The sequence below is a fragment of the Pungitius pungitius genome, chromosome 6 (assembly GCF_949316345.1).
Source record: "Pungitius pungitius chromosome 6, fPunPun2.1, whole genome shotgun sequence".
Taxonomy (NCBI): Eukaryota; Metazoa; Chordata; class Actinopteri; order Perciformes; family Gasterosteidae; genus Pungitius; species Pungitius pungitius.
Window position 1 is genome coordinate 13,035,288 of NC_084905.1, and position 22,808 is coordinate 13,058,095.

Sequence of the window (22,808 nt, forward strand, 5' to 3'; positions counted from 1 at the left end):
TCTATATATTCTGCATCATTGTCTGCAGATGCCGAAAGGAAGATGTATGACCCAGCAACACTGTAAGTTTGAGCGAGTCAGTGTAACGGCAGGGTAAAAAGTTGTGTGTTCTTGGATGTGTGTCTGTGAGCGTGTGTTATTGTAATTGCATAATCGGGGAACACATAACAGCTCAGCTCACAGCAAACAGGAGTGAAAATCCCTCACCTTTGCTACACAAGCTGCTCTCCTCTGTTGCTTTCAAATCCATCTGTGGTCAACAAAAGAAAAAACATAGAGAGAGAGAGAGAGAGAGAGAAAGAGAGAGAGAGAGAGAGGGAGGGAGAACAAGACCCGGCAGCCTTTTACCAGAAGGACCCGGAAGGGTTTGGAGCCCTGAAAAATAAGGCTAATTTGAAGGTCATTTAAAGAGCGCCAGGCGGTGCAGCTCTGGAGGGGGGCCTGTGAACAAGTGCAGGGGGAGCGGCTCGGGTTGCACCGCTGTGAGGTAGGCGCACCGACGCTCTCCCTGGTGCTCTTCATCAATCTCTCCCATCCACCGAGAGCCTCCTCTGACCCACATAGCAACCAGAGGGAGGGGGTTGCCTTTCTTCCATTATTAATACCACTGCATCACACAACCTGCACTTACCTGAACCAAGACAGCAGAGGAGCCACAAAGGTCAAAGAACCACAGGCAGACATTTTGCCTCTAATTCCCACTCAGAGTCAAAGGTAAGTGACAAAACTCCCCTTTTGATATTCATATTCCCATGGCTTCCATTGGTTTTGGTCGCATATTCATAGAGATAGAGGCTTGGGCCATAAGCGTGAGTGATTGAATTCAGTTTCAAGCAGAAGGCATGCTTGAGACTGCCCCAAAGTGGCCCTACAAAGTGCCATATTCACAGAGTTCTCTCATCATGATGTCAGAAAAGTCCTTACTGGATGACTCATTGGACATTAAACCATTAGTCCATCTCAGGTTATGCGTTACGTAAAGCGAGATGGATAAAAAACCAACAGTTCATTAAACTGAAAAAGCTGTCATTATTTTGGTGAGAATGGGTTCTTGGTTTCTGTTTTGTCCTGGACAGATACGTACAAAAAGCAGGTGAAAGGTGCCTATGGTGGACCCCTCTGTAGCACAAGTAACTATGAATTGCAGCAGTCTGAGTGAGGGAATGGGCAACTTGCAGACTTTCCCCCTGGTTGCCTACAACATGATATCAGGGAGTAAAAAGGCTGGACTTACAGTGTAGCAAAGACATTGTTGGGAGGGATATCCTTGGCAGTGCTATCTTTGTGTTTGAGGGGCCAGAGTTACAGACAAAACCCCTCTACATCACTTAGAAAATGCCTGGCAAACAGTTGCTGATCCATGTTTTAGCAGCTAAAGCTTGATTGCAGGGCCTTTGGAAGCAGATAAAACTCCCCCATACACATATCTCTCTGTCACAGTGCTGCTAAAACTGCAATTATGAAAAGACGTACACGCCATCAGCAAACAAAACACAGTTATTGGTTTAGTGTGCCATTGTCTAAACAAAGAATGGCAATATATCACCTCCAAAGCGCTGCGTAATCTTTGATTTTGACATTGAATAGAAAGAAGAGAAGGAGATTTAGTGTTGAAACAATAGTAGATTTGTTTTCTGCATATGCTTCAAATTAGGCCAAGGTTTGGGTAAGGATAAAACAACAAGTTTAAGCCATTCTAAGACTCTACCATAGCAGAAAACAATTCACATTCGAATTCCAAACTATTGTTGAACACTGCACTGGCGTCGGGCGACGCTGCTGCACAGAAAGAGAGCTTATCTCATTGCACTGTGACTATCATGTGTTTGCTGCGGACAGCTTCAGTCAGTTCAAAGGAAGGGGTGCCTGGCTTAAGTGGCTGGCTTTGTTTCTTCTTCTTCTTCTTCTCTTCGCAGCGGCAGCATTACTCGCACTCGCTATACTTTGATTACGGTACAGAACCACATTTCTTATTCTTTGTGCAAATAACAGGCTTTATTGGAAGTGCAGCAGATGTGAAGACGTTGGCATAGTAGCTGCGAGTGAGCCTAGGATAACTTTGTTAATATGGTAAACCACTCGTATAATTCACCAGCGATACCAAAAAAAAATGTGTTGAATTTAAAGATTAAACAGGAATATCAGAAAATGGTAGACTTTATTAGCTGCAAAATTTCTACAATAGCTTTGATGAAGAGCAATTATTTTTAATATCAAAAATATGTCACAATAAATATTGTGTACAGTTCCTACTCTAAACACTGTTTGTTGTAGGGGGCTGATGTTCATTGCTGAGTGGTGGGTGCTTGCGGGTTAACTAGCACAGGAAGTGGGGACAGCTGTATAGGTGCTACTTTGCGGTACTAACAAATAACTGTGACATATGTGACAGGAAAAAACTTCTCCAAACAGGGTGGAGTTGACGTGTTCATCTGAGAAGCGGATCAGTAAATTGCTTTCTTGCTTTCGTTTAGATGTAGAATACTCAGTTGGGTAAAATTGTTCATCAAGACTTTATGATAACTGGTCTCAGTGGCCTTGTTAGCCCATTGTTAGATGGGAACAATCACATAACAGAGGATGTCTTCAAAAAACTGATACAATGGATGTGGGATATTTCATTATATCATAAAACCATTTAGAAGATTATCAAAGTAGGAATAGAATGTTGTTGTGCAGATATTTATTTTTCAGCTCAGTCAGAAAAATCTAATCACCAGTAGTGGGCACCGTGCTGCATGTGGATAACGCTGTAGTGTGGGTTTTTACCGAGCCCCTCTGTGACCACGCTGCTGTGTGGAAAAGGGTTCAGGGCACAGCTCAAAGGAATGTACCAAGCTCTCTGTCCAATTAGTTGTATCATTTTATTTGTATTAATCGAGCAGCGGTTGTCTGTCCTGTAAGTGTACAGCTTCCACTGTTGCTAGGAGGTTTATCTGTTTACATCTAAAGCTTTGGTTTCACAAGTTGACAAGGAAGTTTACTTCCGTGTCATTATTTTAAAAAGCCTGTCATTTTAACAAGAACATATTTGACAAAAAAACAAAGCTTGCTGGAACCACTTCTCCGTTGTCTGTCACTGAAAATATTTCAATAAAGTTATTCACTGTTTATGTTTGTTGGAGAAGGTCCATGGAAACTAAGACCTCTGAAAGCGTGAGGTGAACAGGGTAAACATACAGTAGAGGCATGTTTTTCTTCCGCTGCCGGCACAGTTTGTAGTTAAACCCATACAGGATCAGGAAGCTATGTGGCTCACGTGTGAAAGGGTTACCTTACACATCCAATAGGCCCTCACAGAGGCTGAAAAGAACACAAATCATTTGCAGTGAGCAATGCCTTAGCTCAAAATCATATGAGTAAAACTCATAGGTGTCATGGCTCAGATGGGGCAACGTTTTTAAGTAATTCCTTATGGTCTGGATTCTCTTGAGCTATTTTCCAGAAAGGAGTCATTGATTGAATTACAATGAAACAAGAATAACAAAGCAAATTTAAGAGAACAAAATGTATGTGTCTGCCCACAAATAGCATTTTACTTAACTATAAATGATTGATTCATCTCCCTTTTACAACTCATACTATTATAAGTTAAATGTTTCAAGAGCAATAGGTTTGTAGTGCAGGCCTAAAGAGAGGATATTTAAAACTGTGGATGCTAAAGGTGCTAGCGTGACCTGCTGCTGCTTTTCCACTTAAATGTTTCATTGAACAGTTGGACTTAATATAACAAAAGATACCACATTACATGAAACGCTAGGGTGCCTAAATTTCCACTTTAAAAGCATTTCACTTAACAGACGCCATTCCTTCTCGAGCCAGACTGAAGGCTGCACACAGTGTGTGAAACACAGTTCTATAAGAACTCGAGATGAAAATCCCTCTCTTTCAATAGAATCCCCCTTTGCACTGCGTACCACGGGGTTACCTTGCAGCCTCACAGTGTTGTCGGAATAAAACAGAAGAATGGTTAGAAGTGTTTGGCGAGGGTGAGAAATTTTAAGTGCTCACCCTCCACCTCTCATCATCCACACCCACACGCTCCCTTGAATATCTACACACACGCAAACACACACATGTCAGCGAGGTCTGAGTGACTCTACCCCTGTCACTGGGTGCCTACTGTGAAAACAGCACACACACACACACACTCCTCTACTCGCCCCCCCTCCCCTCTTCTCTGGACGCCAGCCTGACATACCAGACCTTGTTCGTTAGCACATATTTTTACCCACGGTTACTAAATTAGGAAGCCAGAGGGAGCAAATGGAGTGCGGCTGCCAAGGCAGAAGAAGAAGGGTCTGATGAGGCCTGCGTTTGCTGAGGGCCCGTGCCAACCCTACGAGCTTCATTAAGAGCCACTTGGGTTTCAGAAATAGAAGCCCAGCGGGGACGGGGGCCAAACGGAGTCCTGAACGGCCGGCCAGAAACTCACGGGACAAACAAACAAATAAACTGGATGCCTCATGGGCTGCCAGAATCAACCGATGGCAGCCATCGCGAGGAGCCATAAGAAGTTATCTTAGGCAGTCTCGCACACAAAATGTGCCCTGCCCCAAGTTTAAAAGCGGTGACAGTAAACATACTGAATCTACCCGACACAGAATAAATTAACCTAGAAAGCTCTCTCCGGAGACCAATTTCTCAAAGCAGCCAGAGACATTACTTCTTGTTTATTTGGCAAAGATTTTGTGTGCTGATGTAAGAAAGGATATTTTCACAGGGAAATGTACATTTCCTCTTTTTGATAAATTGGCCTCTACGTTTAGGTCTACAAAGTACAGAATGATGTGAAACAAGTATTTCCTTATCTACACTCTAATCTAACTTTACTAAAAGAAATGCACATTATAAAATGAAGGAACATTTTGTAACACTGAAATAAGTTGTAAACCGTCTTTGAATAATAAACAATTAAACAGTAGAGAAAGCATGTGAAGATGTAGATGATTTCATCTGGGGGGTTTTCAAGCGGATTTGGATAAAAAGACTGATTGCCAAAAAAGATCTTATTGTAGTTTCACAAAATCATAACCAATTAGAAAGCCAAATGCTTTTGATATTGCATCATAAACAATTTCACTAGAAGAAATCCAATGAAGTATTATTTTCAAGACCCCTGGCATGAGTAGGTGACAAAAGGAAGGTCTGAGAAAACAACCTAAATGGCCTGATCACCACCTAGGACAACGGCCCTGGGGTTTTCACATTGAAACACACAGTTGAAACACTTTGCCGTGTGCATGCCCTACGGAGAGGCCATCATCCCAGCCACCACTTCTTAAAAAGAGCAAAACAATATTATAATCCCTCCAAATCATAAACTCCTTTGAGCACAACATTAAAAACTACAGTGTATCCGGTACTGCTCTGCTGGGACTGGGGCTGCTGTGTTACTCTACTGACATCTTGTGGGCATGTTAAAATACTACAATTCTATTTCTAATATTCTCACATGAATTTGAGCAACCCAAGGAAAAAGCCTGTTATTGATATTTCTACCTTGTTTTAATGACTTTAGATGCCACGGCATTTCGCATTTCAGTGAGGCTGAACGTCTAGGGGGGACATTAGGATGTGACCCATCATTAACCCCCCCCCCCCTCTGTGCATTGTGCATGCTGGAGTACTCTCCGGCCCCAGGTGTAGGCTTACTGTCTGGCAACTCAATTAACTCACATTAATACGGGATTATCTTTTTGTTGCCATAGATGCCAAAAAAAATGATGCTCTTGAAGCTAGATTTTGGCACAGGGGCCCTTTTTAAGACATGGCCTAAATACCAATGCCCTGCCATGGGGCCCTTATCATGCCATCTGTTGTTCTTTACTGCTCCATAGTCAATTAAATGCCCTTTTCAGATTAGTCAAAGTTGCAAACTGAATTACTCCATGTCAGAACCATTGAAGAGAAAAACATTAATGTGGTGCTGTCAAACTGTATCAGCTGATATAAGGTCAACAGAAGATAAACAGCTGCCAATCAAACTGGTTCGAGCAAGAAGCAAATACATAGGTGTATGTCTCAATTTGACTACAAACGGTCATTATGAATCACATTGCGAAGACGTTTGTATTTTCTAAGAACTATGCGGCTCTTGAATGCAGCCCGCTTCGCTCTGCGCCCGGCATGCGCCTTGAGGAACCGCACTCGTGGAGATGGGAACTCTCCTAGAACGACAACACGGTCCACAACAGTGTCTAGTAGGGTAGTAACATACTTTTGAGTCACATTAAAAGCACCGTAACTTACGCTAAAGTAGCACTTTTAGGTGAAACTACGGTAAGTCCGGCGACACGTAAATTACGCACCGCGTACGCTGGAGTAGTACGCGGAGTGTAACCACGGAAACGTACACGTAGAGAACACAAATCGCATTGAATGTCTGCAGGTAAGAATGGCTGGTGTCCATGCCAAGACCAGAACACGAGCCGCTTCCCCCGAGTGTGCTGCCGGGTGAGTGACATTTTGTTCCACGCGTTAGACACTGAATGTTAAAAGCGACTGGCAGGACATTAAAAGAGAAGAGAATTACAACTGCGTGACTTCCCGTATTAACTGTTCCATGATCTGTTATCTGTGAATGTTCTTTCAAATGCTTTAAAGATTAATAATAAGATGCTTTCCTCGAATACGTCATAACTGCGCTAACTTACCCAACCTGTAGATCTCCTGAAAGCATGGGAAGCCTCAGCAGGGGCGTGACCGCATCTCCGTGTTCCTCTGATCCACTGAGTCCCCCTCAGACACGAGATGCTCAGGAGGAATTCATTATGATGGCACCTGAAGAAAAGCTCAAATACTTGGACAGCCGAGCTCAGGCGCGCGAGGACAACCAAGAGGTCTGCACATTCATGCGCGTAAATGTTAGCGGTTGTTTAGATACTATTAATGGAGCTGAATGACCTGGTCGATATACATTAATATCCTGGATTTAGTCCTATGCGAGGTATTAAATGTACGTGGAACACAAGAAACGTGATCATGTGTTAATATTAAAGCACTCGCCATTGATTTTTCTTATAGATATCAGTCAATAGAAAACGGTAGCTTGCATTGGTTTGACCAAACACAAATATATTTATTTTATAATGATATAAAAATATTAAAGCTATAAATAATTGTCCAATATGTCTACATCATAAACAGTGATGTGATGATTTTACGATGATGGCCTAATCAATAAATGTAGTTATTGTTTTCCCTGTACACACACTCAAATTCACCGGTTTTCAAACATAATGTTTTCCCTAATGTCAACAGCCAGGCAGGTGAATGCTTTACACACAATGCTAATCTAAACAAAAGTGCTGTTTGGATGCATGGTACATTGTGAAGTGATAACCCTGACGGTCATTTACTGTCTCTGCTCAGTGGGATGCCTGCATTCAGGACCTGGTGCGTTGTGTGGCTCTGTGTGGGCTGCTCTATGGAGATGCACATCTGAAACTAGCCCAGGCCCATGCCAGACTGGCTAAAGCATATTTCCAGTTGAAAGGTAATTTCAAAGAGGTAATACTGTGAGTGCATTAAATCTTAACTGGGTGTTATGGAATATGTTGATCTTCTTAAGATAGTGGTGTTACAAGTTTTTTTTTAAATGTCAAAAACTTAACCATAGTATGATCAATCCATATGAAAGGATTGTTTGGGATACTGTCTAATTTAGACTCAACGATGGTTCTTTGTTCCGTGAGGCTGGGGCCTGCAGGCTAAGGAGCACTCAGCTCTGGCCAGGGAGCTGCTGCCTCTCTGCTCCCCCTCCACCTCCTCCTGCAGGGATGACCAGCCCCAGGTTCTTGAGTGCCTCCTGAACGTGAATCTCACACATGGTGGCGCTTCCCTACATACAGCCACATATCCTTTGCCATGATACATTTGTTACAATAATGTATGTGATTCAATAGAGTGATTCATTCAAATCTAAGTTTAAAAAGTCCTTGACTGTTTATCTACTCTTGAAGAGGCAGAGTTCTCTTTCCTGGAGGCCGAACGAGTTCTCGAGGAGCTTCATCAACTCGGTGGCATTAACCAGGAAGAGAAGATGAAGACTGAGCTGGAAATCTCTACTTGTCTATCCAGGTTCAGTTGGGGAAAACAAATATTTTCTAGAAATGTCCTAGTGGCAGCACATTGAGGATTTAATGAAGCATTTGCAGCATTATGCCTGAGCAAAACTAAAGCCTTTCCAATTTTAAATGCAGTGCCTGATATTTAGGTTTGGCCACAAGGTGGTGATATATTCATGTTCATCGCATGAATTACACTTTGTGTGTTTTCAACTAACTTAGTCATGTTGGTAAAAATACTCATTTTATTTCATTTTATCAACAATAAACACCACAATTAGCAAATCGGGATTTCCCCTGTTGTCGGGTGTGTTGCAATGATGCTAACAGGCCTGCTGGGTTTGATTTGTTTCTGCATGTGCTCTCAAGCAGAGCCACAGATGGAAGAGAGGTGTTTTTCCTTTCATTATTGATTTGTGTCCATTTTACGATATGCATTTATAACCTGGTGGCGGTATTGACAACAGAGGCACCAAGTGCAGTATGCTGAGGAACAGATTAAAGACTAAGTGGATCATGGGGGAGACGCCCAGCACAGACATCTCACCGATACCGGATTTGTTTGGCCTGACAACATAAAAATAGCAGCTACTTGTCATAGTTTAGATAACTGTGGGTGATACGAGCAGCAGTATATAAAGTATACTGTAAAGGTACAACAGGAGTGCATGTCGTCTCTTGCCCATCTTACAGGCGAGTTTATGTCTGACCCCATGTTTTGAAAATCCTGTTGCATCTGCAGTGAACAGTCCTTGTCAGTGGCTGGGGTTAGCTACACTGAAAGGAATTTGTAAGTGGTGCCATCTTGGTCTGTTTCGGAGTCAGTTTGTTGATGTGTGTGATGGAAAAAAAGTGCAGACTCTGTCTGGTGTGTAAGCTGGCTAAATCTCTTTTGTTATGTGATGACCATGAATTTGGCGTGCTTCTAAAGCTCTTTCGGTCAACACTGTTGTGATTGAGGGTTGGGTTCCCACCCAAAGCCTGCATCAATAAAGTATGCTGAGCTCTCTTTTAGATCCGGGCTCAAACCGTTCAAGGTGTGCACTGGTAATCAGCCGGATAGGTTCTCACATTCTTGCTTGACCATAGCTGCAAAAATCATATATTTTATTCAAATCTTCATAGCAGCTGTCATATATATCTTCTTCCACAGAATTTTTGGAACTAAGCATTTTTAGGATGATAAATCATTTATAAATAATAGAAAATCTTCCAAATCTTCCCCCACCTTATTATCATGTTAAAATTGATTAAATTGTACTGTGTTCACCGACTTGGTGCAAATAGTGTCACACATTTGTGCTGTGGTTTTAATTAGATGCCCTGTTCCCCTCTACGTGTGTACAGTATATAGAGTGTGTTTGCTATTGATTCAATCTACTGTCATGGTATAAACACACAGCATAGTGACTGTATACTTATGGTTAGGACCCAGCATCTGCCTGTGATCCTTTCAGGAAGGTAGTTCATATTGTAGATGTGTCTGATTAGTTTGGTGAAATTTTAACCAGTATGGATTCAGTTGTAGAGAATCCCTACCCAACACAGATTGTTCGCTATTTTTCTCCACAGTTGTTTACCGACATGATCCTCAGGCACTCAGTAAATAGCCTCATTAATCAGAATCCCAGTCACTTTAAAGCACCACACGGATTTGCTGGAGGAGGCTGTAATGCTTCTCTTGCTCTGTTTTCACTTTGGCTTGGCCTAGTGAATCATTTTCCGAGTGAAAGCCCGCAGCAAACCTACGTCAACTATGTGCTGGAAGCGTTTACAAAAGAGGGCTGTGCAGCTAGCTTGGCCAAACATCTACAAATCCTTAATTCTGTTAATTCCCTTCCCTGTGGACTCTCGATATATTCCAGAGGGATGTGGCATATTCCCGTCCTGGCGGGAAGTGTGATGAAGGGTGAATGAGAGGATAGAGGGGTATTGTCTCTGTGTTTTCCATGGCGGCAGAATGGCCGGACTCGGGCCATGCTGGAATGTGGCTCCGCTTTAGCCATCGCTGCTGCCCTACAAGGAACTGAACACTTCGGGGTCAGGGATATCTTGGATTCATAGAAAAATTAATATTAGTGGTGTTTTTGTAACCTGTGCTGCTAGCATGCAACGGCGGGGCCACTCACATCCAAATCCACGTTGTCCTGGTATATAAGCATGACATCACCCTTTCTAACTTAGACTTTCCCACACAGGCTGTTCCTGGCAAAACGTACTGTACTAATGACACTTGAAGGCACATTGGGTGAAACCCTAAACCAAATACATGCTGTCAGGATTGACTTCAGCGTGGATTCTGTTTATATGTCAACACATACTCTGCTCCGTGTGGATGTGAGAGTCTGTGAAAATGGGTTTCCTGAGACAACAATGTAGCTGCATGGTAGTTAGTGGTGTGTCCTCTGAGAAAAACCCCCCTCCCTCCCTTGACTGGAGAGCTGAATTAAATTTAGAGTCCATTAGATGGTTCGAAGATGTTAGCAGAGAAGCCTCATGGGATCCACCCACCCTGTTGCTCTGTAGAGGCTCAAGCAAAGTGACTTCTTTTTAAAAGAGCAAAGACACTATTTAGTTTTAAAACCCCCAAAATGGAGGCGTTTATCACAGATCACATGAATTGCTGAACTTATTTTCTATTCTAGCAGCTTTTGTGCAGTTAAATGCTGCACTAATCCTACTCCTGTCTACATGGAGAAGAAGCAATAGTTGGATCAATTTAGTGAGCCACATGTCCAGTGGCATTATCACCCATAGGATGAGGACGTTTAAAGGCATGGTTTGCATGTTTGAGGGGGGGGGGTGCACAGCATGGAGGACTTTCCTTTTCTTATCAATGGTTGTTTTGTTCTGCACAGCTATTGTTAATTCCACAAAGAAGCTGTAAACGGACAAAAGGATAAATTCTTTTGAACGTGCGACAGGGACTTTCCACCCCCGGCAGAGCAAGAGAGGAAACATATGAGGGAGTGTGTTGACCAAATGTACGGAGAGAAGGAAAAAAACAAGCACTGCAGCCTTGTAACTACCTTTAAGTATAAGGACGAATATTGAAAAAACAGCTTTGTATCTTTAATGTGAAGCTATTGCTGTGTAACCTTCAGCCTCAGAGGGGGCAGAGAAACTGGGAAAAGCATGCAATTCAAAACATTTACAAAGGCCATTGTGCAAGCTTTCCCTAATATAGTCTGCATTACACCAGGCCTCAACAGCAGCCATTAGCTAAGAGGCTCTGGCTTTGGCTTGAGACCAAGCGGTTACTTCTGTAATGTAAAACAGGCGGGTGGTAATGATGTAAAAGGCTTCAGATGGGTATATTCTGTATTCAAGTGATATTATCAACAATGAGGGTTATTAGATATCATTTTTTTAAATGATAAACTCTAAAAATGGTAATAGAGAATTGTTCAAGTACAATTTACATAGGGATGCAGACAATCAACTTGAAGGGTACACTTCACTATCATTACAATTACTGCCTCTTGTAGTGGGCCGTGATTCTCCTTCTGTCCGTCTCTGATAGACTCTACGTGTGTATGTCTTCTTCTCAATAGAGTCTACAGGAGACTGAACCGACCAGAGGAGGCCTTGCGCAGGTGTGAAAAGTCTCTGCAATGGCTGAAGGACTGCGGTAAGCCGGAGAAGACATGTTGCGTCTATAGGGACATGGCTGCCATTGAACAGGACAAAGGTCATTTGGACCAGGCCATAGAGCATCTCACCAAGGCAAGGGGAATATCACTCTCACACACACCACACCCTTTGGTATACACATGGAGGTTTTTTGAGATGGCGCCAGCTCTTGTTGTTAGGTAAAGTTCCCACACCTCTTATTTAGTGATATGTGATCTGACTTATTTCACGTGGGTGTTTCTGCTAGGCCCATGGCATTGCTATGAGTCACTGCCCAGAGGAGCTAGAGGGGGCTCAGATCTCCCACAGCCTGGCCCTCGTCCTTTCTTCTGCTGCGGAGCCCCATCACAATGGTGAGGTTATTCTGGGACATGGACTTTGCCTGAGCGAAAAGCTATATCAAGTGGTTCATTCGGATTGGTCTTCTAATTCTATAGGATGGAGTTATGGAAACCAGACTTCTAATAGTTCAGTATTGTCAGTCTGATTCACCCTTGTCAATTGTCTTAAGGCAAATGTATGCTTCATGGTAACTGGGTTGAAAATCCCATCTGAAAATTATTTACATCTCATTTACATGGCATTTACATCATACTAAATACTATAATTGTTAACGGATTCCAAGTTGACCTGAATATGTTGTTTTTTTACCCATGTCGGTGAAGACTCTGCAGGTTGCTATTTTGAAGAGAGTCTAACTGCGTATGCAAAGTCTGCAGGTCCAGAAGATGCAACCTTTCTCACGGCCCAGGACGATTTCTGTCGTTTCCTCCTCCGCAGCGGCCAGCAAGAGGTTACATACACACACACACACACACACACACAAACAGACACTTAGTGACAAGGTAATTTCCGTTTCCTCCAGGCAAAGATATATAGATCATATTAGATATAAGATTTTCACACTTTTTATTCTGTGCTGCTCCATGGAAACACCCTCAGTGTTTGTGATTTTCTCATGGGATTTATTTCACCTGCTTATCAGGATGTACTGTCGCTCCCACCACAGAGAGAGAGAGAGAAAGAGAGAGAGAGAGTGAGAGAAAGAGGTGATTAATCTACTTTCATTGTACCATTACAGAGATGTGTGGAGATCCAGAAAGCTTCCCTCGCCAAAAAGAGAACCACTTTTGGTGACCTGAGTGCCGAAGTAGCAGACACCCTCCTGCTTATAGGAAGCGTGGAGATGAGTGGAGGCAGACTGAAGCCGGCCCACAGGACCATGAGTAAAGTATATCAAGACACAGAACACAAACAGCACAACTAATGTTTGTCTTGGCTACAACCAATAACTTTATATCATAAGTGATATGACACTCTCCCTGCTGAAGTGCTGCATTTGGGGGGCTGGGGTGGGTTTATTGGAAGGGCAGGAGTCAGCGGGTGTGTCCATCTACACCAGTGCCAGGCCAGTTCAAAATAAACACACAAAGAGTCGCTGTCAGATTGAGGTGAGCTATTTCCACCAGCCTCACTAAAGCTTGGTGCTATCAGTCGCCTGCTAATCTTGGAAAGGGTGAAGTGTGCAAAGCCGCCTTTCCCCGTGTAAAATATGTCTGTGTTTCCTCAGTCTGGATGGAGCCTGACAGATGGACAACACTTTGGAAGCAGATTTAATGTTTGTTGACTAACTCAATTAAAGGGACACTGACCGTAATGACATTATGTCTTTTGAAACAAGACATTCGTGTTTTTTAGCACCCAGCAATGGTTGAAGAGCAGCCTTTTAGTTTATGTTCCTCTTCTGCTACTTTCTTTCTTTATTCCTTATGTAACACATGTTTGTAGTAAGAGCTCAGTTCTGCAGCCCATAACATATACTCAAATGAACCAGTGAATGGGTCTTTCTTACAATCGATGACATGCCTTTAAGTAAAGGAGCCCGGTTGCTATGTTGTTTTGTTGTGACAGTTACAGGCATAGAGAGTACCACTGAGAGGGTGCATCAGGGCTCAATCTCTCTGCACCACGTCCGACTTATAACCTTTCTGAAGTACTCTGACACAGAGCATGTCAGGACACTTTTCCTGTCATTCTGACACCATCTGCACTAAATAACTTGTTTTTTCCAAAGGAGACCTGGCTGATTCACAACTTCAGAAATACAAAAACAAACATAGAGAAGAATGGCACACACACACACACACACATACAGTTGACATATCCCCCTACCTCTGTAGTGCTGCTGAAAAAAAGGTCTTCCATTACCTCAACCTTAGCAACAGTGAAAACATCAAGGAGGCCAAATGGATCTGTTCCAGATTACCGAGGGTTTTACATTCCCTGGTAAAGAGGGAAACTTTTGCTCTGTCTTTCCCTACTTTTAACACATTTCTCTTCACTTTTTGTTATTTAGGACACTTACAGAAATTACAGGCTTTTATGGCGTCTGTTGCCCAACTACGTGTGCACACGCTGTGTTACCAGATTCACGTGTTTATGGTTAAAAAATGGTCTGGATATTGTTAAATTCAGAAACATTTTCTGATGTCATAGAGCAAAGTAATAAGCTTATTTCCCTTTGGTATTTGACCGAACTAAACAAAATGTACGATGGAAAGTGGCTCAGATTGCATCTTGAATTTGTTACACTATGTTGATTTGGAGTCATAATAAATCTAGCAGATCTCCCTTGTTGACCTGACACTCCCGAGTGGTCAGCACAGGTGTTCTCTAAAACTTGGACTGCAACAGAGGTTATTTTGGGATGTTTAGTGCCTTTACAGGTTGCTAGGAAGTGTTCATGCCCTTTGAGTATGAGCTGCACTTCTCATCTTCCACTGACCACTCACTCTGCTGGCATGATTTTCTCTATTTTATTTGAATCATGCTCTCTATTTTAGTGCCTGGAGATCCAGAGTTTGTTGTATGGTCCTCAGCACAAGAAGACAAAAGCCACACAAAAAGCAGTGGACATTCTTGCCCGGTAAATCTGCGGAACTATTTAAACTGTACTGAATGTATTCACCCTAATGGAATGATTTGAACAGACAGACACTTGTTTCAGTAATGCAACCATGTCATGTTTGTTTTGTAGGATCCCACAGGTGGTTGAGAGACAACAAAGGCAAGGTAGAAGGGAAACAAAGCGTCACACACGTACAGTTCAACCCTGCAGTGGCAATGATGAAAACTCAATGTCTGACTCTTGAAATGTTCTTTTTTTATTTTGCCAGTACAATAATCATGCAAGTTTTGACCAGAAATTCCTATCATTCATTTTTTAACAGTTTGTCTTTTTGTTAGATAATGCACATTTGAAAATCATCTTTATTTTCCACTCTGGTACTTTTACTTGATATTTGTGTCATTTTGTAAGTTAGGTAAAATAAGTCAGCTTTAAAGAAATATTCAAACTCAGAAAACACACCAACACGGTGTTACGATCGTTGTTTTAGTATATTTACCAATTTCACAGGAAGGGCTGCATTTCTTTTCACAAAAGAATTGAAAGCTGTGTGTTCAATAGAAACCATTATGTTAATACAATAAATGGTGTTGTCCATCCATGGTGACCAATATTCATTGAACCTTTGAGTCATTATTAAACATCCTTTTTACATATTTTCTGGTGTGCTGCATGTGGGTTCATGCTGTAGAGTAGCTTGTCATCTAGAGTACACTGTGTACATACATATAATGTAAAGTAAGATTTGTATATTGCTAACGCCTCAACAAACGTAACCCCTGTAATGATAGTGGACCTTTTCTTCCCCTGCCACTAGTGCACAAAACGACAAACCCTAATGGATAGTCAATATCACTAAGCTGATGATCCAGAAATAGTCATGGTCACTAATTTGCTCCAGCGAAGGTGAATGTTTCCAGTCAACAATTTAGAATCCAGCAAATGTCAACAAGCAAAAGGGCCTCCAGATGAGAGGCACTGTACTAAAAACTAGGTGCGATGTCGATTTATATAAAAAAAATGAATACTTTCAATTCCTTTACATTTTACTACTGGTGTTCACTCTTTCATCTTACTACTGTACATTTTAATTGAAAAACCCTTCTTTTGGCTTAAATAGTATAATTCCTCCTTTTCAATCCCCAATAACATGTTTAAAAATAAAAGATGTAGTTCTGTCTAATGGTATTGACACATACCACAAGATATTTATTCAAACGTGTGACTTTGATTACTTTTAAGTGCCACAGTTACTGCACTAGACCAAAACCAAACTTTCTTAAAACAAATCACCTTCTTTTCCCCCCACCCCCCACTATTCAGTCCTCTGCTGCAAGCTCCACTACGTTTGGTACGGTCACGGACTTCCGCTTCAAACAAACTTCTGCCCTCAGGACACGCTAAAACTAAATGCTAAAAGTAAATGCTAAAAGTAAATGCTAAAACTATTTTCCTCTAAGTTGTTAAGTTAAAAGAAAAATGAAAGCCCCAATCTGGATCAGTTCACAGCACCTCTTAACCAGCCATGTTCTGTAGGCTTTCTACACGTGATGATGTGTGTGACAGGGTGTCGTAAACTGTATAATGGGCCACTGAAGATGCACAGCACAGGTTAGTACAAAAATAGAGAAATCTTGAGAGAATAAACCAACTTCATGTAAAATCAACATCAAGCTGTAAAAAGGTTACACGCATTCCAACGCAATTCTAAATTGAGCTAGCTAATCTTATGTGTTCTAACAACAGTACTGCCACAAATAATACCACAAGAAAAACTTAATCTGGTTTTTAACTGAACTCACGTTGCCTAGTTTACCACCTTTTAGGTGACGCACTGTAAGTAAGTTCAGCTAAATAGTTCACCAGAATTAATTAGATATGCACTCCATAAAGTTGTACTGCTTACAGCATTAGTGTCGGCAAACAGTATTATAGTCGTGTTTGTGTGTGTGTGTGCTGAGTCCAAACAACTTCTGTGCGCAGGAACAAGCAACATTGGCAAGCACTCGGCCTTGGAAATATTTCTGACCAAATTCATCTTAATCATCTGTTGGGCTATCAAGGTAAACCGTTGCAACCCTTTTCTCTTGAGAAATCTTAATTGGGGTTGGAAAGGTGTGCGATTGCAGCTCCGTCTCTGAGGGCTCAGCACGGCTGCCATGCACGTCCATCTGCAAGGTGAAGGACTTCTCTGATGGACCCAGTTCTTTGTAGCTCTCAGTGATTTCACACGCTGACCCTTCTCCTTTAGTGAAGCCTTCAAACTCTTCACCTTGCACGGCATCCTCCTCTGTGGAGAATCTGAAGCTGTACCCTGCTCCTGCCCCACCCTGGAAGGCTTTCTCAAGCCCTTGGTTAGAAGATTTAAGCGCTGCCATGATCTGGTCTTCAGATAAATCATCTCCTGCCTCCAGCAGCCCTGAGTCTTCCAGGCTTTGAGAGACGTTCAGCTCTGCAACTATAGTCATGGTGCCGTTGTTACTTGACTCTTGCACTTTCTTGACATCCACAGTCTGAGAACCATCACTACTCATATTCGCGAGGAAGGCCAACTCCTCCCTCAGTGGACCCGAAACGGAGCTTTGTAGCTTCTCCAGAGCTCCCTTCAGTTGCTCTTTGGGCTCCAAAGTGCCCTCTCTCAGGAACTCAAGCATCGACTCCTGCACGACGGGGGAGACGCAAACCTCTTCTTCAATGATGCACTCTGGGAAACTCTCCTTTACGAACGGCCGATCACCTGACTTGTATCTGTGACTTTCCTCTACAATCACCCTTTTCGAGGAAAGACCTCCATCTTGATAATATCGCTCATCTGATAGGTCATCAACGATACCATAATGGCCATATGAGGTGATGCCGCCCCCCTCTTCACTTTCAGAAAGATTTTCGTCTGGTGTGGAGACAAAATACTCGTCGGGCTCTTGGTCATGGGAGAAAGATGAAGATTCACTCTCTCTGGTAACCTCTTGGACTTGTACAGATCCCCCCTTGCGATTGTATGCTTCTGTCATGGAGGTTTTCATGAGATCACCATCACTCCCCTGAACTTGAGCACCCTGAGGGATATTTTCTAGCTCCTCAATTTGGAAATATGTTGAGGGCTCATAAAAATATGATTTGGATTTCTGCTCAGGCTGAAACTTCTCGTCCATGTAGGACTCTACCGGTTCCTCAATGATCTCCACATTGATAGACTTATTCTCCAAGTTCTCGCTTCCCTGCAGGCCGCTTAGCAGATTCTTGATCATGCTTCCTGTTGCTGTGTACTTGAGGTCTTCCAGTGACACGTTTTTAACCCCATGGCTCAGTAGCTCTTCCAGTGCTGAGTCCTCAGAAAAATCCAGCTCTTCCTCCACTTTGGATTCCAACACGATCTGCATCTTAGTAGTTCCATCCTCTTGGTCCGTCTTCTCCACGTGATAACTTACCTCCGATTGCCCTGGGGAGCAAACCTCCAAACCGACTGGTTTCAACGCCTTTTCGATAATCTCCTCTACATACACAGAATCAAATGTCTTTTTCTCAAATGCGTCCATCATAGGCTCCGCGATTCCTTCGTTTTTTAACTCCCCGACACAAACATTATCTTTCGCTTGATCTTCTGACAGTTGCCTTTGGATTTCTGTCTCAGTTTTCATGGTCAGGCTCATCATTCGTGGTGACACTGCTCTCAATGATCTGGACTCCGGAGCAGATGACTTGATTGGACCGACTTCGTTCTCTACCGGAGAGACCTCTTTGATTTCCACGGTTTTCTCCACTGCTGTGGTTTTCTCTACATGTTTTCTGCTTCGGCCTTCACTCTGGCCTGTTTGTTTATCTTTGACGGTGGTGGCGGAAGGAGCAGCAGTAGCCCGAGCTTTGGTGAATGAGATCATGTCCCTTCTGGATGCAGGACTCTCATGCTGAGCTCTGGCTGCCACTGAAATAGGAATGATCCTAGAGGGACTTATGGACCCAGAGGGAGTCAAAGGGGATCTTCTCAGGTGTGAAGTTAGCGGCGTGCACCTGATATCCGTACGTTGTCTGCTGGTTAAGGTGGAAGCTCTTGGCGTGTAGGGCCTAACAGGCATCCGTATATCTGGGACAGATAATGAATGATTAGGTGGATATTTAAATGGACAGTCTGACGTTTTGGGAAACACGCTTATTCGCTTTCTCTGCAGGAGATGAAATCATTGTAAATACAGTACCTATTATTCTTTCTCTTTGATGTTGAGTCCCCCTCCCATGAGCATCTTGCAGATCCAATCTCTCACCTTCCAGGAGAGCCCTGAACAAACAAGACACATTGCCAAATCTATTTGAAGGCTATTAGATTACAAATATGCTGGTTATTTTTTCCTATTTCAAGATCACAGACAAATAGTTGTGTAGGTCATTTGGCTTTGCCATTTCAACCCCTTCAAACCGAACAAAACAGGCTTACAAGACGCTATGAACCCAGCACCAGGCCATATAAGGTAGTAATCATCGACAACAGGCCCCTGTCGTGTAGGCTATTAAAGAATTAGCTTCAGCAGCTCACCTTTCACTGGACATGCTTCAACAAACATACGAAGGCTAACAAGCGCGCCTCAAAAAGGAACAACCTCTCCGGAGACGGCCGTCCCAAAGACTGACCTAAAAATAAGTCACAACGCATGGCTGCGCACACACTTACCCTACAAATCTTAAAGCAAAAGATGACTCGTGACACACGCAAAAACACATGCCGCTGCCACGTCTCTGCCAAAATATGTTGTGGCCGTTTATGATCCGGCTATGTGGGCTAGACATGCAGGGCTTTTACCGGATATAATAAGGCAGATAAAATTACGACACTATCAATACTTAAAATAAACCAAAGCAAAAGTTTTAAACTTTGTTGAAAATGCATGTGTAGTACAGGTATTTTTCACGAGATGTATGTGAGCTGATACGTTGAGTTTATCCAAGTGAAGTTCATATGACCTGCTAAATAAACAGGAAGGAAGCAACAAATGTATTCTGTGTTTAATTAAATGACTAATTAAGCTAAGAGTAGCTTCATGCTGTGTGGAAGGAGGTGGGGCTGTTTTTTCCAGTAATCTCCTCTCGACAGCATTAAAATATCACTGAAATAAGAGGATGTACGGACTTTCTTCATTCACAAAAGAGCTGTTAACTTAAAGCTGCACACCCAACAATGTACTGGCTGTACTTTGTTTTCATTACAATTTCTAACATACTACATACCTCTTGGAGCACATTCTCAATGTTGTGAATAGAAAATAAAAAAACACTAATTTGGGTTCAGGCAACAAATACGCTGAATGAGGCTTCGGAAGGAATCATGGAAAGGTCTCTAAACAAGGTAACATTAGTAAGGAAAAAAAACTTCCAGTTGGTTGGAGCCATCATCTCCAACTTCTCTCCACCCTGTGTGAGCTTTTATGTTTCCTTGTACTTGAGTGAGGCTGGATGTGTGGGCCAGTACTCTCCCGGGACACTTGAATGGACTGCAGCAATTGTTGATATTATTATTAAGAGCTTTTTGTACGATGACTAAGTCAGACCGTCCACTGTGAAGGTTGTTTTTTTTCTTTATTGAATGTAATATTATGAAAATAATTTGTTTTGATCAGACAACTAATAAAATAACTCATCACCTGTAGGCAGCCACCTCCATGCCGAGATCCATCTTGACGCGGAGAAGATGCTGATGTTCTCGCATCTTTTCTTCAATAGCGTCTGCCATCATGTTCCTCTCGTGCTCCAGCTGCTCAATAATCACCTGGAGAGAGGAAAAATATAACACATAGCTGTAACACAAGCTTGTGGTCAGTCCATGTGGTATATAAATTGATTGATTTATTCATTTTTCTTCTCTGCAATTTAATTGAAAATACTATAATAACTGCTGCCTTGTTTTATAAACCAATATTAACATTGTTAATCGTAAAAGTAAGTCCCCGAATTGTACTTTTGATTAGTACTAATGCAGGAAGCTGGTGAGCTGGCAGACCACTTCCAGTCAAAATCGACCTGATCCAACTAACAGACTCATCATCATCATTTGGACCACTTAACAACTTAATCCAGTTACTGCTTCTGTTCCTTGTGCATGAGCCTTTTTCAATAAAATGTGGTGTACTTAGCGAAATAGGTTTTTAGTTCCAATATTGAAGACATCCCTACAGGTCAGTCACTGACTGACCTACTAAGGGGCTCCATCTTTAGGAGGCTAATGCGGATTTGTCAGTCTGACTGCTAATTGGTTTAAGTGGCTACTGTAATCTAACGGCTAGAGTTCCGGGGATGTACAACATCGTTTAGCTAATCAAGCTAGTCAATCCTTTTATGCGGAGGTCAAACGTTGCACGCAAACTTGTCGAGCACCTCATGTTGGTCATGTCATCATGTAAAAAGGTGGGAATGTTTGCCTTCACAACATCTATTGCTTTTTTATAAAAAAGTTATAATCTTTCTTGATTGTGGATGACTATTGTCAATCACCTCCGGCCACTGCATCTGTATCACTGCCTTTAAGAGAGGTGGGTGTGGCTGGGACAAGAGGGACTATCCTCCCCTTCTTCATGGCTCAGTGTGAAAGCGCTAAAGGGAAGATTGGGTATTTTAGAAAATCGTGTCATATGATTTATATGTATGTTGAGTCTTTAAATATACATTAATGTTTTAATCGCTGGCTTCACTTCAGTTCCTCTGAAAATACATAAATCCAAGCTGTCTTACTCTTATCAGTCATTTACTTTCCCTCACCTCATATTCACTGAAGTCCACCCGGAATTTCTTCTGCATGTGCATCAGCTGTTCTTCGAGGTGGAATTGGATCTGACTTCGTTTTTCCGCCTCTGTGCGTAATTTGTCCACCTCTGATGCATACTGCATCTTCTCCCTCTGCAGATCACTCAGCCTCGCCTGGTCAGCTTTAATCGACTGCTCCATATCTTCCACCTTCCGCTGGTACATGTCAAAGGTCTCAATCCATCCATCAGAGAGAGTGCGCGCATACTCTTGCACCTCTTCCCCGGATGCCGCCGGAGGCCCGCGATAAGTTTGCGTAACGATGGGCACCAGCCGGGAATCCACCTGCCGCTGCAGATGATCCTTTTCTTGCCTGTGCACATCCTCCAGGCATTTGTACTCGTTCTCTAGTTGAAACAAACGCTGCTGCAGTTCTCCGTTGGCTTTGTGAGCGCGCTGAAGCTCCTTCTCGTAGGCCTTCACCTCGCCACCGATGTCCCTGCACACCCCGGTCTGCTCGCTGCACAGAGACTGGACCATCTGCAACTCGCGCCATAGCTTCTCCCTCTCCATCTCGGCCTGGGACTTCTCAAACGACAGCAGCTCCACCATTCTCCTCAGCTCCCTCGTCTCGCTCTTTTGCTTCGGCTCCCATTCCGCAGTCTTCCTTCGTCTGAGTTTGTTCATTTCAGTGATAAGAAACGCATTTTCCTGCTCCAGCTGCTTGGTTCTGGAAAGGTACTGGACAAGTCTGCCGTTGAGCTTCTGCAGCTGCTGTTTCTCGCTGTCGAAAGTTCGTTTGAAAGGCAACATTGTGGCATCTAATTAGAAGAAAAAAAGTGAGTTTCAAAAAATGTTGCTATTTAGGGCTCCAATACTGCGAGCAGACGGGTTGTCCAGGTGTCATTTGCGCGTGTGCGTCCGTGGGCACGACAACGCAATTTGCGATCGGTGCCCTTTTGACAAGTGCAGCAGGAGGAGGGCGGGTCCTGCCTCGCAGGATCGCCCCGAAGCGCGTCCGTGTCACTGGCAGATGTTGTGTTGCGTTTAGGGCCTGTCTGAAATATGAAATTTCTAATCTCAACGCAACAGTAAAATTACGGATTTGGTGGAAATAACTGTATATGTAGATGCTAAAATTTGTAAACTGAAAAGAAGAGACACGTTGCAAAAGATCTTCTGGTAGGCAATAGTTGATTTTTACTAAATGAATGTGTTGTATATGTATTCGAGCCTACTTTATTCATGTTTTGTTGTTCATTTTGTTTGTGTAGCCTTCTTTCAAGCTAAATACATTATTTAGCTTAAAACACTACAAAAACATCTAATGGTAAACATTATCTTTTTTTAAAAAGAAAACTTCAGTTTTAAGAGCAGGCTTACTAAATTACGTTGTTTTAGACCTGTAATATTGATGTCAGAATTCCTAACTGTATCACTTCGATAAGGGAAGTAATCTAGTATTTGACGGG

General features: G+C 42.7%; 2 protein-coding genes across 2 annotated transcripts; one reads left to right on the forward strand and one right to left on the reverse strand.

Annotated features, from left to right (window-relative positions):
- Positions 1 to 6,135: 6,135 nt before the first annotated feature.
- ttc23 (tetratricopeptide repeat domain 23) lies at positions 6,136 to 14,875 on the forward strand. Its single transcript, XM_037450591.2, has 11 exons — positions 6,136 to 6,456; positions 6,668 to 6,842; positions 7,375 to 7,498; positions 7,698 to 7,857; positions 7,957 to 8,082; positions 11,624 to 11,795; positions 11,950 to 12,055; positions 12,368 to 12,495; positions 12,784 to 12,933; positions 14,546 to 14,628; positions 14,740 to 14,875. Exons 1-11 carry the CDS (start codon positions 6,398 to 6,400, stop codon positions 14,852 to 14,854), a joined length of 1,398 nt encoding a protein of 465 aa, XP_037306488.1. The 5' UTR covers positions 6,136 to 6,397; the 3' UTR covers positions 14,855 to 14,875.
- synm (synemin, intermediate filament protein) lies at positions 14,846 to 22,297 on the reverse strand. The gene is made up of 4 exons (XM_037450590.2): positions 21,352 to 22,297; positions 20,241 to 20,365; positions 18,804 to 18,883; positions 14,846 to 18,691 (listed from the first exon to the last, which is right to left on the reverse strand). The coding sequence occupies exons 1-4, from the start codon at positions 22,147 to 22,149 to the stop codon at positions 16,650 to 16,652; spliced, it is 3,045 nt and encodes a 1,014-aa protein (XP_037306487.2). The 5' UTR covers positions 22,150 to 22,297; the 3' UTR covers positions 14,846 to 16,649.
- Positions 22,298 to 22,808: the final 511 nt, after the last annotated feature.

Bases quoted from the DNA above. Each gene is read 5' to 3' on its own strand.
- synm (XM_037450590.2), bottom strand. From the start codon at position 22,149: ATGTTGCCTTTCAAACGAACTTTCGACAGCGAGAAACAGCAGCTGCAG. The intron at 18,884-20,240 runs GTGATGAGTTAT...TTGTTTGTTCAG, and splicing joins ATGGAGGTGGCTGCCTACAG to GGCTCTCCTGGAAGGTGAGA. The intron at 18,692-18,803 runs GTACTGTATTTA...TATCTGTCCCAG, and splicing joins TCAAAGAGAAAGAATAATAG to ATATACGGATGCCTGTTAGG.
- ttc23 (XM_037450591.2), top strand. From the start codon at position 6,398: ATGGCTGGTGTCCATGCCAAGACCAGAACACGAGCCGCTTCCCCCGAG. The intron at 6,457-6,667 runs GTGAGTGACATT...CCCAACCTGTAG, and splicing joins TCCCCCGAGTGTGCTGCCGG to ATCTCCTGAAAGCATGGGAA. The intron at 14,629-14,739 runs GTAAATCTGCGG...TTTGTTTTGTAG, and splicing joins GCAGTGGACATTCTTGCCCG to GATCCCACAGGTGGTTGAGA.